The sequence below is a fragment of the Poeciliopsis prolifica genome, unplaced genomic scaffold (assembly GCF_027474105.1).
Source record: "Poeciliopsis prolifica strain line A6 unplaced genomic scaffold, Auburn_PproV2 SCAFFOLD013, whole genome shotgun sequence".
Taxonomy (NCBI): Eukaryota; Metazoa; Chordata; class Actinopteri; order Cyprinodontiformes; family Poeciliidae; genus Poeciliopsis; species Poeciliopsis prolifica.
The window spans coordinates 5,726,767-5,751,088 of record NW_026562388.1 but is presented as its reverse complement, the minus strand read 5'-3'; the positions used below and the strand labels follow the sequence as shown (position 1 = coordinate 5,751,088).

General features: G+C 38.7%; 1 protein-coding gene across 1 annotated transcript in view; it reads right to left on the bottom strand.

Annotated features, from left to right (window-relative positions):
• rock2a (rho-associated, coiled-coil containing protein kinase 2a) overlaps window positions 1-24,322 on the bottom strand; it is a 34,456-nt gene that overhangs the window by 1,487 nt on the left and 8,647 nt on the right. Inside the window, exons 2-31 of the mRNA XM_055038380.1 lie at window positions 17,023-17,104; window positions 16,832-16,932; window positions 15,636-15,773; window positions 15,276-15,536; window positions 14,462-14,606; window positions 14,239-14,377; window positions 14,051-14,142; window positions 13,787-13,946; window positions 13,657-13,711; window positions 11,163-11,251; window positions 11,029-11,077; window positions 10,806-10,941; window positions 10,380-10,471; window positions 8,875-9,121; window positions 8,548-8,654; window positions 8,071-8,230; window positions 7,179-7,339; window positions 6,908-7,092; window positions 6,748-6,817; window positions 6,009-6,112; window positions 5,732-5,918; window positions 5,563-5,656; window positions 5,388-5,482; window positions 5,119-5,310; window positions 4,879-5,047; window positions 3,302-3,372; window positions 3,131-3,219; window positions 2,972-3,050; window positions 2,602-2,869; window positions 2,266-2,479 (exon numbers count right to left, since the gene is read on the bottom strand). Of these exons, the coding sequence (XP_054894355.1) occupies window positions 2,266-2,479; window positions 2,602-2,869; window positions 2,972-3,050; window positions 3,131-3,219; window positions 3,302-3,372; window positions 4,879-5,047; window positions 5,119-5,310; window positions 5,388-5,482; window positions 5,563-5,656; window positions 5,732-5,918; window positions 6,009-6,112; window positions 6,748-6,817; window positions 6,908-7,092; window positions 7,179-7,339; window positions 8,071-8,230; window positions 8,548-8,654; window positions 8,875-9,121; window positions 10,380-10,471; window positions 10,806-10,941; window positions 11,029-11,077; window positions 11,163-11,251; window positions 13,657-13,711; window positions 13,787-13,946; window positions 14,051-14,142; window positions 14,239-14,377; window positions 14,462-14,606; window positions 15,276-15,536; window positions 15,636-15,773; window positions 16,832-16,932; window positions 17,023-17,104 (4,031 nt within the window). The remainder of the gene's footprint in view (window positions 1-2,265; window positions 2,480-2,601; window positions 2,870-2,971; window positions 3,051-3,130; window positions 3,220-3,301; window positions 3,373-4,878; window positions 5,048-5,118; window positions 5,311-5,387; window positions 5,483-5,562; window positions 5,657-5,731; window positions 5,919-6,008; window positions 6,113-6,747; window positions 6,818-6,907; window positions 7,093-7,178; window positions 7,340-8,070; window positions 8,231-8,547; window positions 8,655-8,874; window positions 9,122-10,379; window positions 10,472-10,805; window positions 10,942-11,028; window positions 11,078-11,162; window positions 11,252-13,656; window positions 13,712-13,786; window positions 13,947-14,050; window positions 14,143-14,238; window positions 14,378-14,461; window positions 14,607-15,275; window positions 15,537-15,635; window positions 15,774-16,831; window positions 16,933-17,022; window positions 17,105-24,322) is intronic.

The following is a 24,322-nucleotide window of genomic DNA, read 5'->3' as shown; positions in this document are numbered from 1 at the left end:
AATTGATGTAAGATGGTTTTGTTTTCTTTCATAGAGTTTGAGGATTACAAAAATGTATCAATCTGATGTTTATTTGAGAAAGTTTTTGTTTCAACCATCTATTTGCTCATATTAAGTGAAGTTGAAATAATTTAGAAGTTCATCTTTGTATCCACTTTGAAACGTACCAAATCTACAATGTTTTGAAATTGTGCACCCAATTCTTGCTTTAAAAATCCTTACAGCTGTATGAAGGTAAATAATTTCCTACAGGAACAAAATGGTTCAAATAAATCATTTAAAGTCCAAAGTGAATACAATATCCAGACCTTCAAGGCATAGGTAAACATCTGTTGTGTTGCGTTAATGATGCAAGAATTTATTTTAAGGAGCAAACTCTCCCAGACATTATATGATTCTTCATATAGCTCTGGAAAAATTAAGAGACCACTTAAAATGATCAGTTTCTCTGATTTGACTTTTTATAGGCATATGTTTGAGTAACATGAACATTGTTCTTTATTCTATGAAATACTGACAACATGTCCAAAATTCCAAGCAACAACTTTTTATTTATTTGTAGAAAATGAGAGTGCTTTCAGCCCTCAAATACTACTAAGAAAACAAATTCATATTCATTTAGAAACAACAATACTAATGTTCTAACTCGGGAAGAGTTCAAAAATAAACATCCATGAGGTTTTCAATAGGGTTCAGTGCAGTCGTCTCTTAATTTTTTCCAGAGCTGAATATAAGAAGATGGAAAATCGTAAACGATCCTATCAAGTTATAAAAGATTATTTTCCCTGTTCTAGACACCCAGTGATATTGCTCCTGTCAGGTAAATAGTTTCCCAAACAGCACAGAGAAAATTGAACCATGTGTATTCACCCCCTGCATACGACCCGACAGCACCGCTGGGTGACAACAAGACAGACACGTACACAAGCGCATCCAGGAACTTGGTCGTTTAGACCGAGAACAAGATCAGAGGAGGAGTCAGTTGTACCAAATGCTGCAGGAGTCGACTTGCTTTGTTTTTAACCCATTTGATCTGCGGCTCAAGTCATAGGACCTGAAACATGTTTTTGATCAACAACAACAAATGTTAGCCCGTCACATTTGGCAAGAAATAACAAATCAGACAAAGAGACTCCTAAGAAAATAAAGTAGGGAGACAGAAATTTAACAAAATGCAAGAAACAGAGCTATTTCACAAAAACACCTGCAAGAAAACTCACAACTAGGTGTATAAAACCTGAAATAGAAAACACAGCAGTTACATTAAATACATGGTCCTTCAGATTGAGGACTGACAAGTGTTCTATAAAAATTACTTGCCAGTAAAAATTTTTTAAAAAGCACAGTTTCTGCAAGAAAATTCTCCAGACACATTAACAACCATGGAAGTGTCCAGATTGAAAGAAAAACTTTTAATCTGGACACTTTTGTTTGTGACCAAATTGAAGTAAAATTAATATAAGTTGCTGACTAAATAATCTGGGCTAATTAAATACCCTAATCAGTGTTCAGTGGGCAGAGTACATAACATCACAAACTCTTAGAAATATCTGGAGAATATGGATAAAAATGTGATGACCTCTGAAAGTAAACTGAAAGGAGGGATGTGTCCAAATTTATGGGCTGCACCCTTTGACGGTCATCTACAACAATGCAACTATGGCTGACAAAGGCAGCTATTAGTTGCATTAAAAGTCCAAAGTGAATACAACACCTGATTTATTCACTTAGAATAAATCAGGTGTGTTTCAACACACCTGATTCAAATGACTAGCTTGTTACCAGGTCGACTAAACTTTCTGGCGCAGAAGAGATGATCCAATCATTTGATTCTGGTGTGTTGGACAAGAATGCATGAAAAAGTAGCTCCAGAAAACTGGAGTTGGATATCTCTGCAATACCTTTAAATGCAGCCACTGCACTGCAAACACAGCGAAACACACACAGAGAAACACAGTGTTACCATCATCAGAAATGTATGGAGGAACAATCCTCATCAATATCATCCAACGCCCAGAGCCAGTCCTGAAGACTAAACTCCTCCAGTCTGAAAGGGGGACATTAGTTTCTGTGATTACCTTTATGATGACGTGTCAGAATGCTGTCATATGGTGGGCGATCCCAGCCGTGCATTGAAAAAACATGAACACAGAATCTTTAAGATTCTGTTTTTCACTAAGTTAACCATGGAAGCAATAATAAAGCTACTATATTTCATCCGTGGACACTTTCTTGAACTAAAAGAAGAAACCTTTGATTTCATACCTGCTTTTGCTGGTGGGGAGCGGTCGGCTCGGCCTCCTCATGGACTGGCTGGACTGAACCCTCATGGAGGTGCGTGGTGAGGAGCGACCAAAGTGCTCCGGCGGAGGAGGCTTCTTGGGAATCTTCTTGACCAACCTGCTCACCCACTTCTGCTGCTCCTCTTGGGACGTGGCCAGCAGCAGCAGGTTCTTGGCTGTAGACACGTCGTAGTTTACTGGCAGTGGAAGAAGAAACTCGTTTTCATTCACCTGAACCCAAACAGGGGCCACATCGAACAAATCGTCGAAAGTTGTATCAACGATTTGATTGATACAACTATGCAGAAAAGCTTAACACCTTTGCAGGGAGCGATGATCTCCTCCTTCTTGTCCATGTGGTCCTTGTGGCATTTAATGTGGCAGCGCCGGCACTCCAAAGCCGGCGGCGGCTTAAACATGTTCCACAGTGGCTTGGTGCACGCCTCACAGTTGGTGGGGAAGTGGTAGAGTGTGGGGATAAATTCGTGGCCTTTGTGGCAGATGTAGCTGGACTTCTCGCCGATAGGAAGTGGCTCCACGGGAAACTCCGGCTCTTTTTTGCTCTCGCCTTCGTTGGCGTAAAGAATCTAGCGGGACCACATGGATGGAAATGCTGGTTGGCCTTTTCCATCCTTTTAAACCACTTAGAAGTTCAAATGCAGACATAGTAAAGCAGAGGGAGAACACACCTGGAATATCCTGGGAATCTCCTTGGCTTCAGCACGGTACACATCTGTCTGAGTGACTGGCCTCACATGGAAAAGTTTGCTGCAAAGTGGAAATAAACGTTCATTTCCATCTGAACGCAAACATCTCTCCTGGGTTGAAAACCCCGGCGTTGAACTCACTCTATATCGAGAACCATGCAGGGGATGGACTGCTCTCTATCGTGTTCACTGTTGTAGAAGAGAATCTTTTTGCTGCTCACAACAACGTACTGCAAGAACAAAACGAACATAAATAACAGAACTAAAATCAAATAGACGCTCTAAGGTAGAGCAAATGTGGTTCATTCTGACCTTTTTCTCCCATCCAAACTTCTTGGTGTTGTGTCTGACGGGAAGCGAAAGCCAGCCCTCAAGTCTCGACTCTGAGAGAAACAATAACAAATGTTACATATTCAGTTCAAAAACAACACTGGAAAATGATCCCTTCACTTCCACTTCACCATTGCTCTGTCAAATAATTCACAGAGCAAGAAAACATCAGTTACCAGAAAATATAAAAAAATACATTTGCTGAAAGTAAGGGGAGTTACAAGTTATGACGAAAGCTGAATTTTAGAAAACATAAAGCTTGTACAACAATGAGGAGCATCGTTGCTCCTCATCGTGGAGTGAATTTGTGGAACAGTACGGATGAAGTCTTGAAACTTAAAAATATTAATCAGTTTAAAAAATTATTAAAAAAAAAATCTATTTCAAATAGACGTGTATTTGGATGTGACAGAATTTTAAGCACACATTCAGGATCTACTGGTATTTTGTTCAGGGATAGGTGGCAGAGCTGTATATTAAGCATTACTGGATGAATGAAATGTGTTATTTAATACATAAGTAAGAAAAGTTTTTGCTGTACTAAAGATGAAAGACATATGGACCTTTTGCAGGACACTGTGGAGATCAAGTATGGTGTAGACTGCATAATTAATTAAACAAATATAATTTGGAAAGAGTAGAAAATATGACATGGAATAAAAACTAGATGTATAAATATTTTTAATATGGATCATATATGGATGAGACAATTGGTGGTAGAATTTAAGCAGCTTTGGTTTCTGCCTACTTTTCGAACTGGATAGAAATGTTTTTTTAAAGTGTGTTTAATAATTGTATTTTCTTCTCTTCAAAAGAAACAAAAATAAAGGAAGAAATATTCTACTTTGGATGAAACATTTCAATGCATTATTAAGGCAATTATATTAAAAAATGAAGTTTTAGGGAAATCAAGCATCCTTTTAAAGAAACAGACTTTGATGTGGAGATTCACTTGATTTGCTTATTATGCTAATGAACAGTGATAACATTCTTACCAAAAATGTATGAATTTTCTTTGGACGAGTATCTTTTTATTTTAGAAATTGTAATTCTGCTTTCTCTAAGAAATATTACAAGAATTTGCAGAGGGGAGAAAGATCCTTTTTGTCAAAAAGTTAAATGACACTGATTGCTTTTACTTCTAAAAGCAAGGAAAGGGTGAATAATTCTGGGGGCAGAGAGGCAGAGAGAGCTGTGGTGTTGCCAGACCAGAATAACCTTGAATGAGCTTTGGGTCTCCATTTTAGTGGCAGACAAACTCCAAAATGAGGCATCTTTGCATCAGAAGAACCAGATATAGAAGGAGCTAATTTCAGCTGATAGATTCCAGGTTGTTTTCTATCCCACAACCATCAGTGAGGGTCAGGAACATTGATAGAATAAATCAAAACTTTTTACTTTGACTCTTCAAAATTCAAAACTCATCTGAGTCCCTCTAAAACCAGTTTTGTAATCTTCTCATATGATAAATATGCAACAAAGCACACAAAAACGTCTTCTTTTGTGGTTTTATTTTTAATAAAGCTGTGCAGCTCTGTCCACAAAGGCTGCATCCTTACCTGCGTAAGCGTCATCAGCGTCAAAGTCTGGCCCGCTGCTGACGCTGGCAGAGTCCATGGACTGAACGCTAAGCGACTGCAGCAGGTTCCTCAGCTGCTCAATGTCGCTGTCCTTGCTGTCTAGAGCCATCTGCAGCTCAATGCGCATCTGACTCTCTTCTGCCAGTTGCTGCACACAAGAAAACATATGTGAAGCAAAAAGGCTGCAGCAGGAGCAATGAGGGGGAAAGCGGCACTTACTGCTTGCATCTCGTTGATCTCCTTCTGGTATTTGATCATGGTGCTGTTGAGCTTTTCCTTCTCTGACCTCAGCTCCAGCTGCAGCTTCCTGTTCTCCTTCTCCTTTCGCCGCATGTCTGTGTCATTTCCACGGCGGCTGCCTCCCCCGCGGACTTCCTTCCTGTTCATAATCTCTGCCAGTTTATTGACGGCCTGCGGGGTTACACAAGGTCAGCTCCTCACAGAAGCAGAGGGAGGCGAGGCGACGACCGTGAGGTGCAAACACCGACCTGAGTTTTCAGAGTGCGCTCTGACTGCAGCTGCTTCTCAAACGACTGCTTCATCTGGTTGATCTGCTGCTCCCAATCCTTCGACTTGTCTGATTCTGAAGAATCAAGAAGAAAAATGTGAGCAGCGATGCATGTTATATTTGTTCTGATGTTATAAAGTTCTGCGTTTATCGACCTTCAAGTGATTCTTTCAGTTTGTTGTTCAGTTCCTCCTTTTCGTTGGCCAGATTGGCAACATCGCTGGTCAGAGTCCTGTTGGCCTCCTCCAGCTGCACACAGCAGGAAACACATTCAGAACCGTTTTGTCGGTTTAAAATCGGGAGGCAGATGTTTCTGGGACCCACCGAGCCGATGGTGATGTCCTTCTCAGCCAGCTCCTGGCGGTGCCGAGCCATCATCTCCTTCAGCTCCAGCTCCTTCATTATCTTCTCCTTCTCCAGATCAGAGTACTGCTCCTCAGCGATGGAGCGGGCCAGCTGCTCCGAGTCCGCCTTCGTTAGAGTGATCTCCAGCTGCGCTGCCAACGAGTCCCTGGAAGAGATCGAGAAAATTAAACTCAAATCCATACTCCTGAGGGTGAATGGGGGAGTTTTATTTTGGATCTCCAATGAGCAGAATCACCTCTCCTCCTGCAGCTCCTGCAGAGACTGCTTCACCTCCTTGTAGAGTTTAGTTTTCTCCTCACATTCCTCCTTCAGTTCTCGAACCTGAGTCTTGTAAAGAGTCTGGAAAAGAGGGGTGTTCAAAACGTAGAATTATGAAAACATGACTAGTAAACGAAGATGCATCAAAAACACTGTCTGGTGACACTAGGTGATCAAGTTTTGTTGACTATTTCTATGAGTAAAAGACCCAAACAAACAGTTCACAGTGTTGGTGATCAGCAAGGTGATGAAGATGTAGTCATAGGAAGCACAGAGGTTTAAAAGAAATGTATTTGCTATGATGCATGTAGACATGTCTGGATGTTTAGCTCTCTGGTAGAGATGGAGAGCTAAACCTGACTGGATATCAAGAATTCAAAACAGACTACAACATCCTTTTGACATTCTAAAGGTCAAAAGTTTTCACATCCAGAAGCTCACTAAAGATTTATGAAAAACAAGAAAAGTTAAATTGACCAACAGATTTTTACAACTTTTATCTAGTTTGAACAATAAGTTTAGGAACAAAGTCTGTAGAAAAAAAATCTGAACATTTTCTTCAATCAAATTCCAGACAGCATAGTAACTCCTTAGTGCACCATCACGTTTTATTGAATTTTGATCTTCAAAGAATCCTCTCTTGATTTCACACAGGGTCTGTTCAACATGCAATAAAAACAGAGATGCAAACTTGCATCATTTGGCCACAAACTCACAGAAAAGTACTGCTCAGCCTCCAGCTGGTCCTGTAATTCCTTCATTTGTCCATCTGTGTCTTGTCTTTCTCTGCAGGTGGAAAATCAAACCAAATTATTTAAGATTAAATTACTTAAGATTGTGACGACTTGGAGCAAAAAGTAGAGCTGAGGAACTGACTTGCGCAGCTCCTGGTTCTGTTTCTCCAGGCTGCGTTTTATATCGAGCAGGTGGTTGGTTTCCTGCTTCAGCTGCTTCTCCGAGGTTCTCAGGACATTCAGTTGCTGGTTCTGGGCCTTTAGGTCGTTCACAGTCAAGTTACGCTTCTGGGTCTCTTGCTCGATCTTAAGCGTCAAGTTCTTCACCTGAACAAACACAGGCTGCTCTTAAAGACAGTACTTTTCACGGACAGGTTTAACTGTTTGGATCGTTTTCTGATCCAAACACTCACCTCCTCCGTGAGTCGGTCCTTGTGTCTGCGCAGCTCATCCAGTTTCTGTAAAGCCTGTTTGTAATCGCAGTCCATCATGCTGCTGTGTTTCTCCAGCTCCAGGATTCGGTTCTCCAGCCGCAGCTTGGCTGCTCGCTCCTCTGCCAGCTTCTGCTCCAGTTCTGCAGAGAAACATCCAGGAGTACTTTTCAGATTTCCAGAAATTAATCTTTGGCTGCAAAAATAATTAAACTAATAAAGTAGAGCTAATATGGTACAATGGATAGGACAATTTAATTACAATTCCAGAACACAAAATCTTACAAAGTATTTTTGATTTACTTTCTGGGACAAGTATCTTAGTACATTTGAAATAAGACAAAACTAACTTCCAGCACAATAAAGGAACTTGTTATAAATTAATAATTCTTTGATATTAATGAAATAGTACTGGCTATACATGAAATAATATGCATGTGGAACAGGATATTTAACCTGTAGTTCCATTGGCAGACTATTTCACTGTACAAAGAAACTAGACCAAAACTACTTAGTAAGGTTTCATGCTTTTGCAGAGTAATCAGTTTTTTTTGTTTTACTAAACACTGAAAGAAATCCTTCTGCAAATTTCAAACTGTATTTTTTTATTCTCTCCTGAATCCCAGTTATGGATTGTTGCCCAGAATTTAACTTCTGATCTTTTGCTTACTTTGTATTAGATTTCCTTCTTTACTTCCACTTAATTTCGCCCAACTTTCTCTTTTGTTGGACAGTGTTGCAAATAAAGATCAAGAATCGCAGAATCATACATCTGCCTTCTCTGAAACAGCTTAGCTTGATCTGATTTGAGCATCCAGGAAAAAGCTTTAATCATTGCTTTCAGATCCGATTGGCTGTGTAAAGCAGACTTTACCTTTCATGGACTCGGACTTGGCGCCCTCGATGGTCACTTTAATCTTACTCTTGTCTGCCAGCAGACCTCTGGTGGCTTTATGCGAGGCCTCCTCCTGCTCCAGCTCTTGTTGCAGAACCTTTAGTTTATAGGTCAGTTCTATCTCTTTGTTGCTCATCTCCTGCACAAAGAAAAACAGGCAGAAGGCGTTCTGATTTGAAAGGAGACACCACGCACAAAACAGCAACAGGAAAATATATCTGTCAGACAGAAAGTTATATAATAACTTTGTAAACAAACATTTCAAACTATAAGTCAACACATTTTAATGTTTCAATGACTTTTTTTGAAAGGGATTATTTAATTCCTTCATATTTTACAACCTTAAGTGGCACTTTAAAACAAACAAAACAGATTTACAGTGGAAAAAGCAAAAACTTTCTAAGACTTTGTGATGTTCATATTAAAAGTAGCCAAGAGATGTTTTTTCTTGTTTACCTTCTCCTGATCAGTGTATTTCTCCTGAAGCTGCCTCTTCTCAGTCTCAGCTTTGGCCAGAGCCTGTCTCTGCTGGCGAGCTTCTTCCTCCAGCCCAGAAATACGTCCTGCAAAGTGCAAAATAAATTGTCAGAGGGCGCTATTTCACAAAAAAAAAAAAATAATGAGTTTGAAAACCATCTGAAAATTATAGAAACATTTTTCACAAAACCTGAAGTACAGCATTCAAATAAATAGTAATTGTTATTACACTGCCAAATTCATGGAGGAAAAATAAGTAGTGTACCAGCAGCCTTTCAGGAAGTGCTGTGCTTGTGTTTTCCCTACCCATCAGGTCAGTGATGGTCTCTGAGCCCTGGCTGTGCTCCCGCCTCTCCGACTCCAGCGCCGCCTGCAGGCTGATGCACTCTTTCTCCAGGCTCAGCTTGCTGCGCTCCAGCAGGCAGCATTTATCCTGTAGCTCACGCACATTGGCCTCCAGCTGCTGCAGCTGCTTGCTGCTCTCCGTCTGAGCTTTGCGGAGCCTCGTGGCTGCTTCTGTCTCGGCCCGCAGCAGCGTGTTGGCTTCTTCCAGCTGTGAAATCATCCATTATGAGGTTTAATAAACTGAAGGACGTCAGTTTAAAATCTGATTAATAAATGTATTCATTGAATTTACCGTCTCTCTAATTTATATAATATGTAGCTTAAGGATGTTGTGAGAGCACACAAAATTTTGAGCAGAAAACAAAACCGAAAATGAACACAATAAATTTGCTCTTTTTCAAACTTTTAAGCTTCCAATTTAAGATTTTTTAAACTGTAATTTTTTCTTAGGCTGTCAGAACAGAGCCAGTAGAAATTAAAGACATTTCTTTACCATAAACAAAAAATAAACATTAAAACCCAATGTAATCATGGTCAAGAGGCACAAATATTTTTATATTCTAATAGATAATGAATGAAGCATATATTGTTATATAATAACTTTGTAAACAAACATTTCAAACTATAAGTCAACACATTTTAATGTTTCAATGACTTTTTTGAAAGGTATTATTTAATTCCTTCATATTTTACAACCTTAAGTGGCACTTTAAAAACGTTCACATCAATTATTTTATAAGTGTCTCCTGAAGGTTCCTTGATGTTTTCTGCAAGGTACTATTTCTATCTCTAATTATTTCCACATCTGCTGAGTTTGTAAAATGGCAACTACACCGAACAAATAGATGTGGATCGTTCCCATCTGCTCAGTTTAATGGACATGTTTGAATCTGCTTTCATTTAACTGAATATGTGTGGTGAATGTGGTGCAAAAATAAGCAGCAGAGAGCATGTGCAAATTATGCAAAAAATATCCTACTGGATAATTACATTGCTTTGTGAATTTAACAGTAGACCAGTTGGAGAATTATTTGAAAACATTGTAGATGATCTGTTGGATCTCATTAGCAACAGGTTGTTTTTGGCTGGAGAGAAAATAACTTTGACCTACAGGTGCTTCAGAATGAAATGGTCAGAAAATGAAGAATGAACCCACTATGGAATGAATACAGCTGAGAAAGCATTTGCTTTTAAAGGTTGTATAGATGTGGAAGTACATTCATGACTTCCTGCTATTTCAGTCTGGATGCTCACAACGCTTTCTCAGTGATCTTGTAGAAAATCAGAATTCTTCAAACGACAGTTTTAAGCTTTAAATAGATGTTTCTACAAGGAAAATTGTTGCGTCGATCAAGTGTATATCTAAATATGTGGTGAAAAAATTGTAGTCGGTCTGCAAAGATGCTTTTCAGCTTCACCAGGGTGAAAGAAGATTACAAAGTTGGAAAAAAAGTTTGGAAAAAAACCTGTTTCTGCAGGTGAATGTTCTTCTCGTTGGAAATATGTGAGTTTTGATTTCTTTTCTTCATATCATCCAGCTGGTCTCGAAGACTGTTGACTGCACAAAACCAAAAGTGAAGCAGGGATAAGTTAAGCTGCAGTCATCCGTGACAAAATCTTTAAATATGCAAACCAAGAAAGACAATACAAAAGGGGTCTTCATGTTTTCGTGTTTAGAAAACACTTTTATAGTTTGACCAGGTGGGGGCAGCGTTGCACACCTCATCTTATAATTCATTTGTATCTATCCATGGTAGTGATCACTCTATTTTTCACACAGCAGCAACAAGGAACAGATAAAGGAATGAAAACAGGAATGATTAGTAAGCAAGTGATTTCAAAGATTTTAATAAGACTGCTGTCAGAACCTGGATCTGCAAAGAGTCTGGTACCTTCATTCTCCAGGCAGCGTTTCCTGTCGGCCTCGTTCTCGGCCTTCCGGTGGCTCTCCAGACTTTTGTGCTGCAGTAGGGCCTTCTCTCGCTCCAGCTGCCTCAGATTCGATTCCAGGCTCTTTCTGCTGCTCACCTAAAAGTCAATCAGAAAATGAAAGAAAGCTTGGATCTCTTCGATTCTGATCTAAATTATATAAATCCTTTGATTCCAGACACGCACCTCTTCCTCAAGTTCTTTGGTTACTTTTTCTAAGCGGACGGTTGCAGCTCTGCAGAGAAATACATGGAGAAAACATGAGTGAAGGTTTCATCAGTTTGCACATCACAGTAGCAACATATTTGCTGATCTTGCACCTGCATTTGTTCTCTAGTTCATCTTTGACATGTTTGTCTTTATTCATTTGAAGCTCCAGATGATGAAGTTTCTTCTGAAGCGCTGCCGACTGAAAACAGAAAACATCAACAAGCAATTAGAGGAAGATAGTTTTAGAGCTTCATTTGAGCAAAGCCTGGAACCAATGTCTGTCTGAAGATGTGAACAGTGGAGAAAATTTTGGAGTTTGCAAGGATGATATGACCTGCTGTCCAAACCCAGTTACTTTAGTGTAGCCCACAAATACCAAACTCATTAATAACACTCCTGCACAGACTGAGGTTTCCCAGTTGTTGTTTTTTTAAACATGCAAACAACCTCAAATGGTAAACTGCAACTACCTCATCTGGAACTGAGAGGAACATGTTGGCAAGAAAGGTACATCCTTTAATAAATGTTTTTTCTTTTCATTTTTCATCTAGAGATGTGTTACTGCACTGCGTAACTGTGGGACACCTCAAGGCTCCATCTGAGATCAAGTCCTTATCTTGTTTCCTCTGGTGCCTATTTACAAAAAGCACAACAACCTATTTTGCTATTTTGCTCATCATCTACAGACATATCTGCATATCCTAGAAGAAATATTTAGATTGGTGTTAAATTGTCTTACAGATAGACAAACATGGCAAGAGACAACTTCCTGAATCTCAACAAAAACAAAAACAAGTGCTTAGGGGATTTAGGCTGTGACAATGACATTGCTCCAATAACTTAGAAAATACTTTATTTTAATCTACACTGTTCAGGACTAAAACTAGCTAAATCTAACTAATCTTTATATATTCATAACCCAAAAATACTTTGAAAAAACCCCAAAAACATCAACTTGCTTATATTTACAATTAATGAGCAATACATAAAAGTTGAAGAAGTCAGAGAAAACAACTTCTAAAACTCACAACTGGAGAAATGGTGGACCTTTGAGTCACCAAATCTCCATGGCAACCATTAGACTATTTACATACAAACTGATTGTTTGGGTGGAAAACCAGGAACAAGCATTGTCTGCCTTACCATCACAAATCTAAGAAAGAGGAAGTCTGCTAACTGCTGCAAGGACTTTGACTAGAACTGTGCTTTGATCAGATGAAGCTTTAGAGTTTGACCTTTACTGCAACAAAAAAATCCATGTGTGTTTGGCATAGAGGTGGTTAACTTTATGAAGGGAAAAAAAACAGTGGATAAAGTGGATTTTTCTTCTCATGTTCATCATTTACCTCTTGTAAAAGGCTACATTAATGAAAGGTCAAAGCAGTCTTATTACCTGCAGAGGTACATCAATAAAACCTTCTAATAAACTGTTCATTGTAGTCACGGCTTCCTTCAAATGTCCATGTAACATTTTTTACGACACCAAATGGAAATGCACTCAAACATTCAAGATAAAGGCTCCACTTTGATCCCCAGAGGCCTGGCGGACTGTGCTGTTTAGAGCTGCATATGTGGGATTAGAAAGCTAATCAGTGAAAATTAGCCATGACTGAAATCTGCAGTTATTAGTGAACTCTGGGTACTGACAGGACCTCTGAAATATGAAGGTGGATAAAAGCAATTTGATTTATTTTTAAATCCACTGTTATGGATATAAAGTTTAATTTGACATCCTTGATCAGGCTAGTAAAATTTATTTTGACAAAAAAAGTTTATTCTTCATAGTGTCTGCATTCCTCACTAGCTTCCTGTCATCTTGAGGATTGATGAAGAACATGTTGGATTAAAAAGTTTTTTTTAAACCCCAAAAAATTATTCTCAATATTAGACTTTTATCAACTGTAGCGCAAAGCGTCAGAGTTAAAGGGTTAAAATTTGTCTTTCTGACTCAAGCGATCTAATTTTCAGAATATTTTAACCAAGAAACTCTGTTTGATATAGTCATAATAATAAGAAAAACTATAACTATAATTGTTGGCTTGCATTTGAAATATGTGGTCTCGCAGCATCTCAAACAATAAACTCATAAATTATTATTGAGTATTAAATAGTTATTTATGTATCAAAAATTACAAACACCAAACCCTGCTTGAGTATCAGTCTTTCACATCACTGTTGAGAAACTTTGGCCCACTCTTCTTTCCAATTTTACTTAATACTTTCACAAACAAGATAATATTGCCCTGATTATCAAACCTCTATCACCGAGCTTGATAGCTGGTAATACTGTAGGTGATGGGAAATTTTGGAGTTCTAATCAAAAATTTTGTGTTTGAGTTCAGGTTATGCCTGAACAGCTCTGCTTTAGTCTTATCAGAGTAAAGACCATTCTTCCAGAAGCCTGAGCAGACCTGAGTTGTGCTGCTGTATTATTTTGATTATTATTATAATGACAGGAGGTATTCTACTTCAATTACCTGCTATAAAAGGTATTCATTTTATCAAGATAAAGTACTATAAAAAAGTTAACAGGGTTTCAAGATTCTTCCATTTGATTTAAAACCCTTTCCCACTGTTAACATCATTGTATTTATCAGTATTTACCTCTCCTTTGGAGTTTTCATGTGCCACGGAGGAATTGTTGGCAGAATTTAACAACCTAAAAGGGAAAAAAGAACTGGTTAAAGCAGGAGGCTTTAACCAGAGACAATGAGAGAGAACGAGGAGGATTTACTGGTCCTCTTTGAAGTAGGTGAAGCCAACAAATGGTAGCTGATTTCCAACAAAAGCCTTAGGTGTGGGGAATGTTTCGACGTCGCCTTTGTCGTCTTCAATTTCGTCAAAATTACTGGTGTCTATGTCGCTGCTCAGCTCCGGGACCACTGGGGCGACAGCTGTTCAGAAAGAAGGGGAGAAAAAAATTTAAAACTGCTGGAAAAGAAAGTTTATGCTGCAACATGTGCGTATGTGAGAGGAGAGCAAAGCTTGAGACTCGTACTGTCTCTGATGGTGTCAAACGTCCACTGGTCGTTCTTGAAGAACGGATGCCGTTTGATTTCCTCCACTCCATTTCTGCCCAAGCGTACGTCTCTAAAAAAGAAATTAAAAAAAAAGAAACAAACATTGGCTTTCGTGATGAACTTGGAATAAACTTTACATACGGATAAAAGATTGATTGTTCCCCACCTGTCAGTCAAAAAGGCACAGATTATACTCTTGGCATCTTTGGAGATGTCCACATCATCGGGAAAGTTCAAGGAGTTCTTGTGGTCCATGATCTTACTGTACGTTCCCACCAAAGAGTCGGCATAGAAGGGAGTGTCACCTGAAAGGAAGCAGGCAATAATGAAACAAAAACACTTTAATGTCCTTTCAAGATATGAATGAGTCGATGAAATTGGACACTCACCCACAAGCATCTCGAAAATGAAGACGCCTACAGACCACCAGTCGCATTCCCTCCCGTAAAACCCATCTCCTCCCTGAGACTTCAGTACCTCAGGAGAGATGTAGTCTGGAGTGCCGACAGCTGTGTCACAATGGACCATCCCCGTCTGCAACAGCAAAAATAACCGAGTAAGTTCTGTAAACTGGGAATCGAAGATAAACTCAGCAGCTGACATGTATTTTTGTTGTTTTGATTCTGTTTTTTGTGGAAAAGTTCTAATTAAAATGTTTAAGGTAGGAGCAACTAACTAATAAACAACAAACACAGAGTGACATTTTAAGTCCTAACTTATAATCAGTTAAAACATGTTTCTGAGAAATTGTATTTTGGGAGTTTTATTAGCTGTGATCCAATAATCAAAACTGACAGAGCTAAATATTTAAAATGTGTGACGAAATTTATACGAGTTTTATGTTTTACACTGAATTACTGAAATATGGTAAATGCTGAACAATTTTCCCATGTATTTAGATGCAGTGTATGACAGTTTAATAGAAAGACAACTGTTTCATATTTTCTATTTGCAATTCATACCAGAAATGCATGAGACTAATGGGCTTCTTTTTTTTTTACTTAAAAACTGTACAAATCAAAACAGAAAACACTGAGGTTAACAATAACAACCACAGTTAATTTCAGCTTGCTTAATTGCAAAACAAAACCGCTTTTGTTTTGATTTCATTGCATAATTATCCTGATGAGCTACAAAGACCGTGGACTGATGCAGCTGGAGGAACAGAAAGAGTCATCAGTGAACTGCAACAAGCTGACTCACAGAGTCCATCTTCATGCAAGTCCCGAAGTCAGCCAGCTTCAAATGTCCGTGTTGGTCCAGCAGCATGTTGTCCGGCTTGACGTCGCGGTGGATGAAGCCCATGGAGTGGATGGAGTCCAGAGCCATCACCACCTCTGCTGCGTAGAACTTGGCCCATTTCTCTGGAACGTCGTAGGTGCTGGTGAGATTGACCAGGTCCCCTCCTGGCATGTACTCCATCACCATGTAGAGGTAGTGCTCATCTTGGAAGGCACAGCACAACTAAACAGGAAAATAATCAAACAGATCCAGAACATGCTGCTTTAATCAAATCCAAAAAAAAAATCTTAAAAGGAAGTGAAAATTTTGAATATTTCACACCTGTACAACCCATGGACTGTTGGCAAAAGCCATTATGTCTCTCTCTTCCCAGAAGAACGCCGAGTCGGAGCGCTTGATCATCTCAAACTTACTCAGCAGCTTCATGGCGTAGACTTTCCGGGACGGTTTGTGTCGGACCTGAACAATCACAATAAAAATCTGAAACCAGTCTACAATGGTTACTGTGTGGCTTTTGTGGGCACCAGTACGAGAAAATCTCTCTCTGGACCACAACTTCCTCTATGTCATGTCTGACAGACAGGCTACCCAGGTTCCTACTGAATACTGTCAGTAGTAAGGGACCTGTGGAGAGTGTCTGAGCTCCAGAGATCTCCACTGGTGTGTCCTGCATAATATGCTCTCAAAGGAATCAATGTGAGAGTAGAGATGAGCTGTGTCGTTTTGTTTCAAAAGTTACTCGTCTCTAAAATTTGTAATGAATTTAGTCTTTTGATTCCTCATTAGTTACTAAAGTCAAGGCTGACCCTGACTTTAGTAACGAATGATATTAAAGTCATTAGTATCATTAATCAACTGAACTCTAAACTTGGAAGATTAGAGTTCAGTTCTGAGTCCATTTCTCTAAAACTCAACTCTCACAAATCTTTTCCAATTCCATAAACAAGTGTGATAAATCTCCTTGGCTCAATTTTCAACTTACACCATATGTTTTACTCTTGTTCGCTACTCACTCACTTATGGCAGAATTATTTGATACCATTTCAAAGATGCTTTCAATGACCACTATTTCCTCCCCACATGTTGCCATAATTGGACTTCCAGTTTACCTAGAATCAATTAGACATTTTAGTGTTAATTTTCTTATTGGCAAGACGCCATCTAATTGACTTCGCTGGAAGTCAATTAAAGCTCCCTCGAGCACTCAGTGGCTCAATTATACCAAGACATTTCTGAAGTTGGAGAACATTTGATATTCACTGAAAGATAGCTGATCAGATTTATAACGTGACGTCCCTTCCTCCTCACATTCATCCACTTTCTTTGTTCCCTGCTCCCTCACTGAGGAACACTTCACTCTCTCTTACCATTTTTTTTGCACTAATATGAGCAGCTTAAGCACTTTTTATTCATTTACTACTAATTTCAGTAGGTTGACATTTCTAAATAGATATTAGTGTCATGTAATAATCTAACTAACATAAAGCTATTCATGTCTTCTGCACATCAATACTCACCAACTGGACTTCACCAAACGCCCCTCGCCCGATGATTTTAACTTTTTCAAAGTCTTCAGACTTCATCTGAAGATCTCGAAGCTCCCTGATAATGTTCTCATCTGGAATAAATATTCACGCAAGATAAAGATCGAGTCACTTTATAAAGATTTGTTGAACGTTTTTAATTAAGAAATGATAAAACTACTCACATCTGTTTAAGAAAGTCTCAATGTTTTTGTTCTTTCGTAGTGCCGGGTAGTCCAAATCCAAGACAAGAGCATTTATGGAATCCTGAAAAACATAGGAAACAATCAGACTGGCCGGGCAGCAGCTATTAGCAACAAGCAAACAAATATACAAGACAGGCTGTAAAGTGTGTTTTTAAACAGTAACTTTTCTCTCCATTTTCCTCCGCCTGTCAGTTTTTATTAAAACCCTGGTGACTCACCAGTGCTGACAGAAACATTAGCAGCTGAGCCATTACATAACAGACCAGAACACATGAAGTAACATCATGCTGCAAAGTGCGAATCATGACCAATCACTTCTGTGCTCTAAATGTGTGGGAACCGTCACAACACCTGCAGGAAACCGCATCCTGATTTACAGTTGAGGTGTTGGGTGAAAGAGCCCGCCCAATAATGGCCACCCCTCACTCAGATTCAGCACTACCAGCCACCCGCTGACACTTCTCAGAGTTTATTTTCTGTTTTCTTGCAGAAACAACTCGGCACCAGTGAGAGTCTGAATGAAACTGAGCAGCTTTTCCCTGAGCACACAAACAGAGAAACACCTAACCCAAGGCTGAGACAGAGGAGGTGACTAATTCCTCCATCTGCCTGCTTCAGTCTGTCTTTGATCAATGAGCACATTGTCTGACATAACCTTTTGAAAACAGTCGATTCAAAGTGAGATGAGTCCCCTCAACACAGCGAGGACAGATTTACCATATGCCCCAGATACCGACTCCAAACTAATTAGAAAACATCGAAAAAGCTCTTTATCAAGAAAGTGCTCTAGTCATGATCCACTCAAGCTTCCAGAACTCTCTGCTTGTTATCCAATTCTAACACATGCGAAAAAAGAAACATTCCTATCCGATATGGATGAGAGGGATCGGATACATGAATGAAACGATGGATGGAGAAGTGCAAATAAACCAAGTAAAAAAAATAAGCACTTCATTCCAGACAGCATCGAGCTGAAGATCATTGAGAAATGTTAATAAAGTATTTACAGCAGTGCACCAGTAATAATATTGTTTCTGAACATAACCACACCCTTATTAATCCTCCATAGGTGGTAGTTTGGTGAGTTTTTCTTTGAAAAGTAGCTTCAGAAAAATTCTGATTTTTCTCAGTGCTTTAATTTGCTTTTCAGTGACTTTACTTAGCTTTTTACTTTTAAATTAAAAATAAAAGGAGAAAAAGACAAAAAATATTCCTGATGTGGTCGAAATTCTGATTCTGATTGTATTTCAGTAGTTGAAATGCAGGAACTTTATCAGTATTTTAAGAAAATAAATGTAGACGACCTTTTGCAAAATAACGGAAGGAGAAAAAGTTTATTCTAAGCTACAAGAAAAAAAAAAGGTTCAATTTTTTTCATTTTTGGAAAGTAAAACAACTGAATTGTAAAAGTAACTTCAAATCTTCAGGCATGCGCTTTAAATAGACTGGTTTGGTGGTGGTCATTATAGACTGGACAATCAGCAATCAGTAAATCACCACAGGAACTTCTATTTAGAGCAGCTGTAGATCCAATTTTCAGTGTAAAAGCAGAAAAGCAGCACCAGCTTCAAAATGTTCAGCTTTCAGGTAGAAATCACCGGGACTGATTGAAGTTTAGTTTCTGAAAACTTCTGTAACTTAGTGCAACTTCCTCATACAAAATTCAAGTTTTCATAACTGAAGCTGAAGCTCGTGTAATAAGGGACGCTATTAAAGAAGAATGATGTTGGTCTCTAATCGGTGCATTGTGTAACAATAAGGAAGCCATCTATCAACCTCTGGCAGCTGTGCATTCCTGAATGGCTGCTGTTTCAAGCGTTAAATCAAACTGGAGCAAATTTGACCCTGCGCTGTGAATACTTTGGCTTTTTGGCACAACCCACTTTAAATCTAACTCACTTCCTTTGATATGGTTTCCTCATCTTTCTCACTCCTTATCTCACTCTTCTTGCTCCCTCCATCGTTCTGTTCTCGGCTGAAGTCGGTCAGTGGTAAGCCAAGCTGAGCGCTCAGTTTCCTCATCACAGCATCACTTCCCCATTAAAGGTCTTACCTCACACAAAACTACTATTTAAGGACAAAAAACATACACACACACACACCACACAGAGTGGAGGGGAGTGACTGAGTGTCAGTGTGCGCACACAAATGCATGTGCGAGGATCTCCCAATGAGCATGGGCAATACAGGAAATGATCCACCCCACCCCGGGGCCCGCAGATAATTTCACTGTGTCATGAAGCTGATCTCTGCTTGAAAGTCATTTCCTCTGAAGCTGCAGAATTTATCTACAGCTAAAAAAGAAAAAAAACTGTATTATGAATGTATAATTTGGAATAGTTTACCAAGGTAAGTAGCCACAGTTAAGTGGCTCTAAAAAGCACCTTCTGAAAATGCCAACATGTAAAATGACAACCAGCTTTTTTTTTGGGGGGGGGTGTCAAAAATATTAGTTAAAATGCAGAAAATTGTTTGGCTTTCCAAGGGGAGGCATGCACGCAATTGTACTTATTTGTGACTGTGAGCTCACGAGGTAAGCGTTTTCAACAGAGTAAACTTCCTCTTGATCAGCTGAGCGGTAATGCTGATGGTTTATCGTTTTAAGCTCAGGAATAATCTGATGGTTTTATACATCAGATTATTCCTGATGTATAAAATGTTCCTTTGAAGCTTTTTGAGGACTGCTGCACTTAAGTTCACAAGTAGTTTTTGCTATTTACAAAGAAGTTCTGACAAAGAATAAATCAGCCAGCTGTTAGTCAATGTTTTTGGATTTTAGGAACTTCCACCTGAGAACAATGGAGGCTGTTAGTCATCCTGAGTGCTGGAATGTGCAAATTTTTTACTAAACTTGACAAACAACTTGAGATCTCAGTAGTAAATTTCCTCTTTGGTGCATTGTGCATAAATAAGGTTTGGACGCCAGACAGCTGTGGTTTAGAGCTAACAAAATAATATACAGCAGGCTTTTAAAGTGTAATGTTTCTGCATTCATGAGTAACCTTATTCTCAAATCAATAAAGTTGATGTAATTTTAATTCAGCATGCATTCAAGCTCATCAAGCAACTGGTTTCCTCATGGAAAACATAAGGTGTAAAAGTTTTTAATTAGCGCTCTTATTTTTTTGTATAAGAATTAACTTCAGCAGCTCTAAATGCGGGTCGAAATTAGTATGATGCATTAAAAAAAATCTAATCTGACCATTTTTAATATAATTGTATCTCATTTTCTGGATGAAATATGAACACCAGCAATCTCTACATGCTGTTGCAGTGATAGATATTATCAGTTTCCTTTCTTCACTAAAATTAGAGCACTCAAACCATTTCAGAAACATAAAAAACAATAAATCTAGGAGATGTCTGGAAGAGAAGAAGGGAAAAACTGAAACATTGTAAATGTTTTCTGTCAGACATTAGGATTAACAAAGCTGTGAGTGGGAATTAATCTGCTGCTGGGAGATATGAAAATGACTGCAAACAGCTTCTCTGATTTGCATTACTAGAAAAGACACCTACAAGTCTCCAGGGAACATTTCGTCGCCTCTGAGTCAAAGTACCTATTTATAAATATTAAATAACTGGCTAATGTCTGGAGAAGAGAGGAGCTGATTCAACTATTTAAACTTTAATAAACCTCCCTGACAGGATCTGGACTTATTCAACTCACATTATTTATCAAATGAAAGCCTAAATAAAATTTAAAAAATAAACAAAAAAGATGATTGGTTAAATTGACCAAATTCAGGTGTGTACATTTTAAGAAAAGGAAAGGAAATCAGAGTACAAATATAACACAAGTCGTTAAACACAAGTATTGGGAATCAATGTAACTATAAGGCTCTAGTTTTCTGGAAGTGTGTTTCAGATTTCAGAAGAATAAGAAGTGAATGTTGCCTCTCTAGGATTGTTTCAGTTAAAAATGCAGAACATTTTTAACTGAACCAGTTAAAAATCAGAACCAAATCAGGTTTAGTTCTGATTTTGAGGATGCACAGTAGCCTTTTTGGTGATGTCACACTGCGTAGAGGCACAGAATCATCTCTTGAGACCATAAATCTCCCTTCAAGCCCAAGAACACATTTGGATCCCCCACAAAAGACGACAGTATGTCGCAGCTGGAAGACACTTCTGGGTTTTACTCCTGGATCTGTTTTCAGAGATTGCTGTTTGTTTTGTTTATTGGGAAACAGCACCAGCAAACCCATCTGAGTCTGCATGTTCCAAGTTGAGCTTCTGAAAAAAAACTGCAAGCTGAAAGGTAACCAGTTGGAAACATCAGATTACAATCCTTAAATCCTAATTAGCATTAATTACATACAATCTTAAACCATTTGAGTCTATACTCATCAATTAAATGCCAAGTAAAAGACCCTTTCTGTGTATGAGGAAGTGATCTATTTATCCAGAACACAAGGTTTTAAACAAATTACTGTTGATACAAGTAATTAAAAGCTACCCTACAACCTTCTTCAGCACAGCATCACAAATCTCATGGAAGCCATGTTAACAACCCAGCCTTATTATCTCCCTGAGCTAATACAGAAGTATATATATCTTATCAGAGTGAGTGGGTCTATATCTTTCAGGTGGGTGTTTATCTATTGTTATATTGTCATCCAGCTACTTGGTTATGGCCTGTTGCTTAGCAGCTGCAAAACAAGAAAAAGTTGGAGCTACAACAAAGAGGCAGGCAGGAATTTATTAGAACTCCTATTCTGCACCTTATATTCTTATTATTAACAAAATCTTGTGTTGACATCATCCTGCTTCCACTCTTCATTACTCTCTAAAAATTATGTGGATCTCTTAGTCAGGGATGCAATGTTGTTAAAATTAAAAGATGCACTGAGGAAAAACACCCTGACCATGCATGCTACCCTGACCTCCCAGACTCTCCGCACCCGTCTCATCGGCAGGCATGTGGAACGGCAAAACAGCAGCTCTGGGCTTTAAAAGGATTGAGGGAAAAAGTTAAATGTTTTGATTAAATTCCAGCAATTTTAAAAATAGTCATGCAGATAAACGGCAGAAACGGGCAGAGCCTGGGGACCGTGCCAGGCAGGACCAATAAACTCTCTGACAGAGACCCGAAAGCAGGAATCCTGGGCTCGCAAATAGCACAGTAATGTCTCCATGGGGAATAACAACAGCATGTCTTATTCATGCCTCTGACAGATTTCTGTCCCATGCTCCTGTGCCCTTCACATTTTTGGCACCCACGCTTTTATTCTGAAGCATACCGAGAAAGGTGCCAGAAAATCAGCAAGAAGGGGGACAACTCACAAGTTCCTGCAGTAGGCCCAAACTGCTCTCACTAACCAGCTTTACTCTTTGCTTACAGTATCTTATGCAACCTGAAATGTGTGGGTGATATCGAGTCCAAAGAACAACATACCAACAGCAGTAACCCACATTATTTAAGCTCAGACTTGTTTTGCTAAATTTAAATACATAAAATTTAAGAGAGGACTAAATGTTCCCAGTGCTGATTCTTCTTCTTCATAGCTTCTGAAATGCTGTCTAAAATACAAGACATGGTGACCCATTCCTCTGCTTGTAGTCAATGCTAGTTTGCATACTGCTGTTAATCCAACCATGGTTGGATAAACCAAAGCAGAGCTTAATCCCATGATTCTCTGATACTGGATACTGCTCTGAATTGATAATTTTCTGACCTTTGGGCCACTATGGCATCACCTTTTACCTCCAGAGATTGAACTCAGTTGAACTGAAAAATACATCGATTATTACTAAACTGCTCCTGGATTGTTGGAAGAAGCCATTCTTAATCCTACTGTATCTCTGTGGCTGTTTTGTTGGACAGAGTTGGGAGAAAGCCTACTTCTTTGGATGAAAAGCGACCCCACACATGGATTGTATCACGCTGCGTAATTATTGGCATCACATAGGACTCATTTTAACTCTCATCTTTTGCTCTCTTGACAAATAATTTACAAAATATCCCAAACAATCAGAGAGAAGATTCATCATATAAAATAACTATTCAAATCTTGTGCTGTCCGTCCTTGTACTGTCAGCAGAACAGTAAGTGACTGGTGTTTGTTTTGGACTGGAGTGACGTGTTTGCAGGAATGGATGGTGTCCAAAGGTCTTCACTTCAATATGAAATCAAATAAAAAGCCTGCCAATAATGAACAATATCTGCATGGGTGGCAATGTTATTCTGAAGTTCAGTACTCAGAACGAGATGCCCTGGAGATCAATCTTGGCCTTCATCACTGCAAATGAACGTCCTTTGGTGCAGTTCTTGAGAATCCAGAAAATTCCTCTCTCAGCTTCAGTTTTCTTCACATTTAGTGTAAATATGAAGAAAACATTCACACTAAATATTGACAACTGCTTGTTTTGGAAGTAATCATTTCTAACAAAAATAAGACAAAAATGACTTCTAAGCATGTCTTTGACAGCAGATATCAATATTCCAAAAATGTTTCCATGATTTCAACAGGACTTTAATTGGCTGATGATGTAATTCTACTAAAATTAAACTATAATTTTTATCTTGTGTTAACATTTTTATATCTTAAGCCAAAAAATAAAGTTTTTGCTAAGACTTGATTCTCATTCTGTTATTCCACACAACACTATACTATTCACAAAAACTGAAGCAACAAACCAACTTTTTTCACTCCAAAAGCTTTTGCAGAGATGCATGTTTTTGATTATAAAATAATCAACATATTCTGGAGAATATTTTTAATCTTGGGAAATTATACAATTACATCAGATTAATCTACTGATATTTTAAATTCTAAGATCTTCTAAGTACAACTTTAGATGTTTTTTCACAGTACTTAGGCCAGAAAATGATTTTAAAATAGAAACCACTCAGACTAATGGAATGATCCAACTGGGCTTGATTTCAGTTTTAATCATTAGGGATGAACATGGCTAAATTTTTATATAAATATTTGTATTGCCACAGACAATTTGAATTATGACTGCCAGATTCAACAGTGCAGCAGTGAGCTCGACAGAGCACACACAAGTGTTCTTGTTTGGGTTCGTTAAAGGAAACTGTGAACTGACTGACAATCCAAAGCTGTTTGGTAATGCGTTGTATTGTTCGAATCCTGCTGCTGACTGCACACAATGCTGCCTGTTGTCACTAAGATCAACAGAATAATGCATCTGCTTGTGAAAATGAATGCAAAAGTCCCTGAATCAGTACATGAGTGTGTGTAGGAGTTTGTGTTTCACCATCGGTTTGTGATGGAGAGATAAAACAGAGGCCAGATGGATAAAGTGGTGTGAA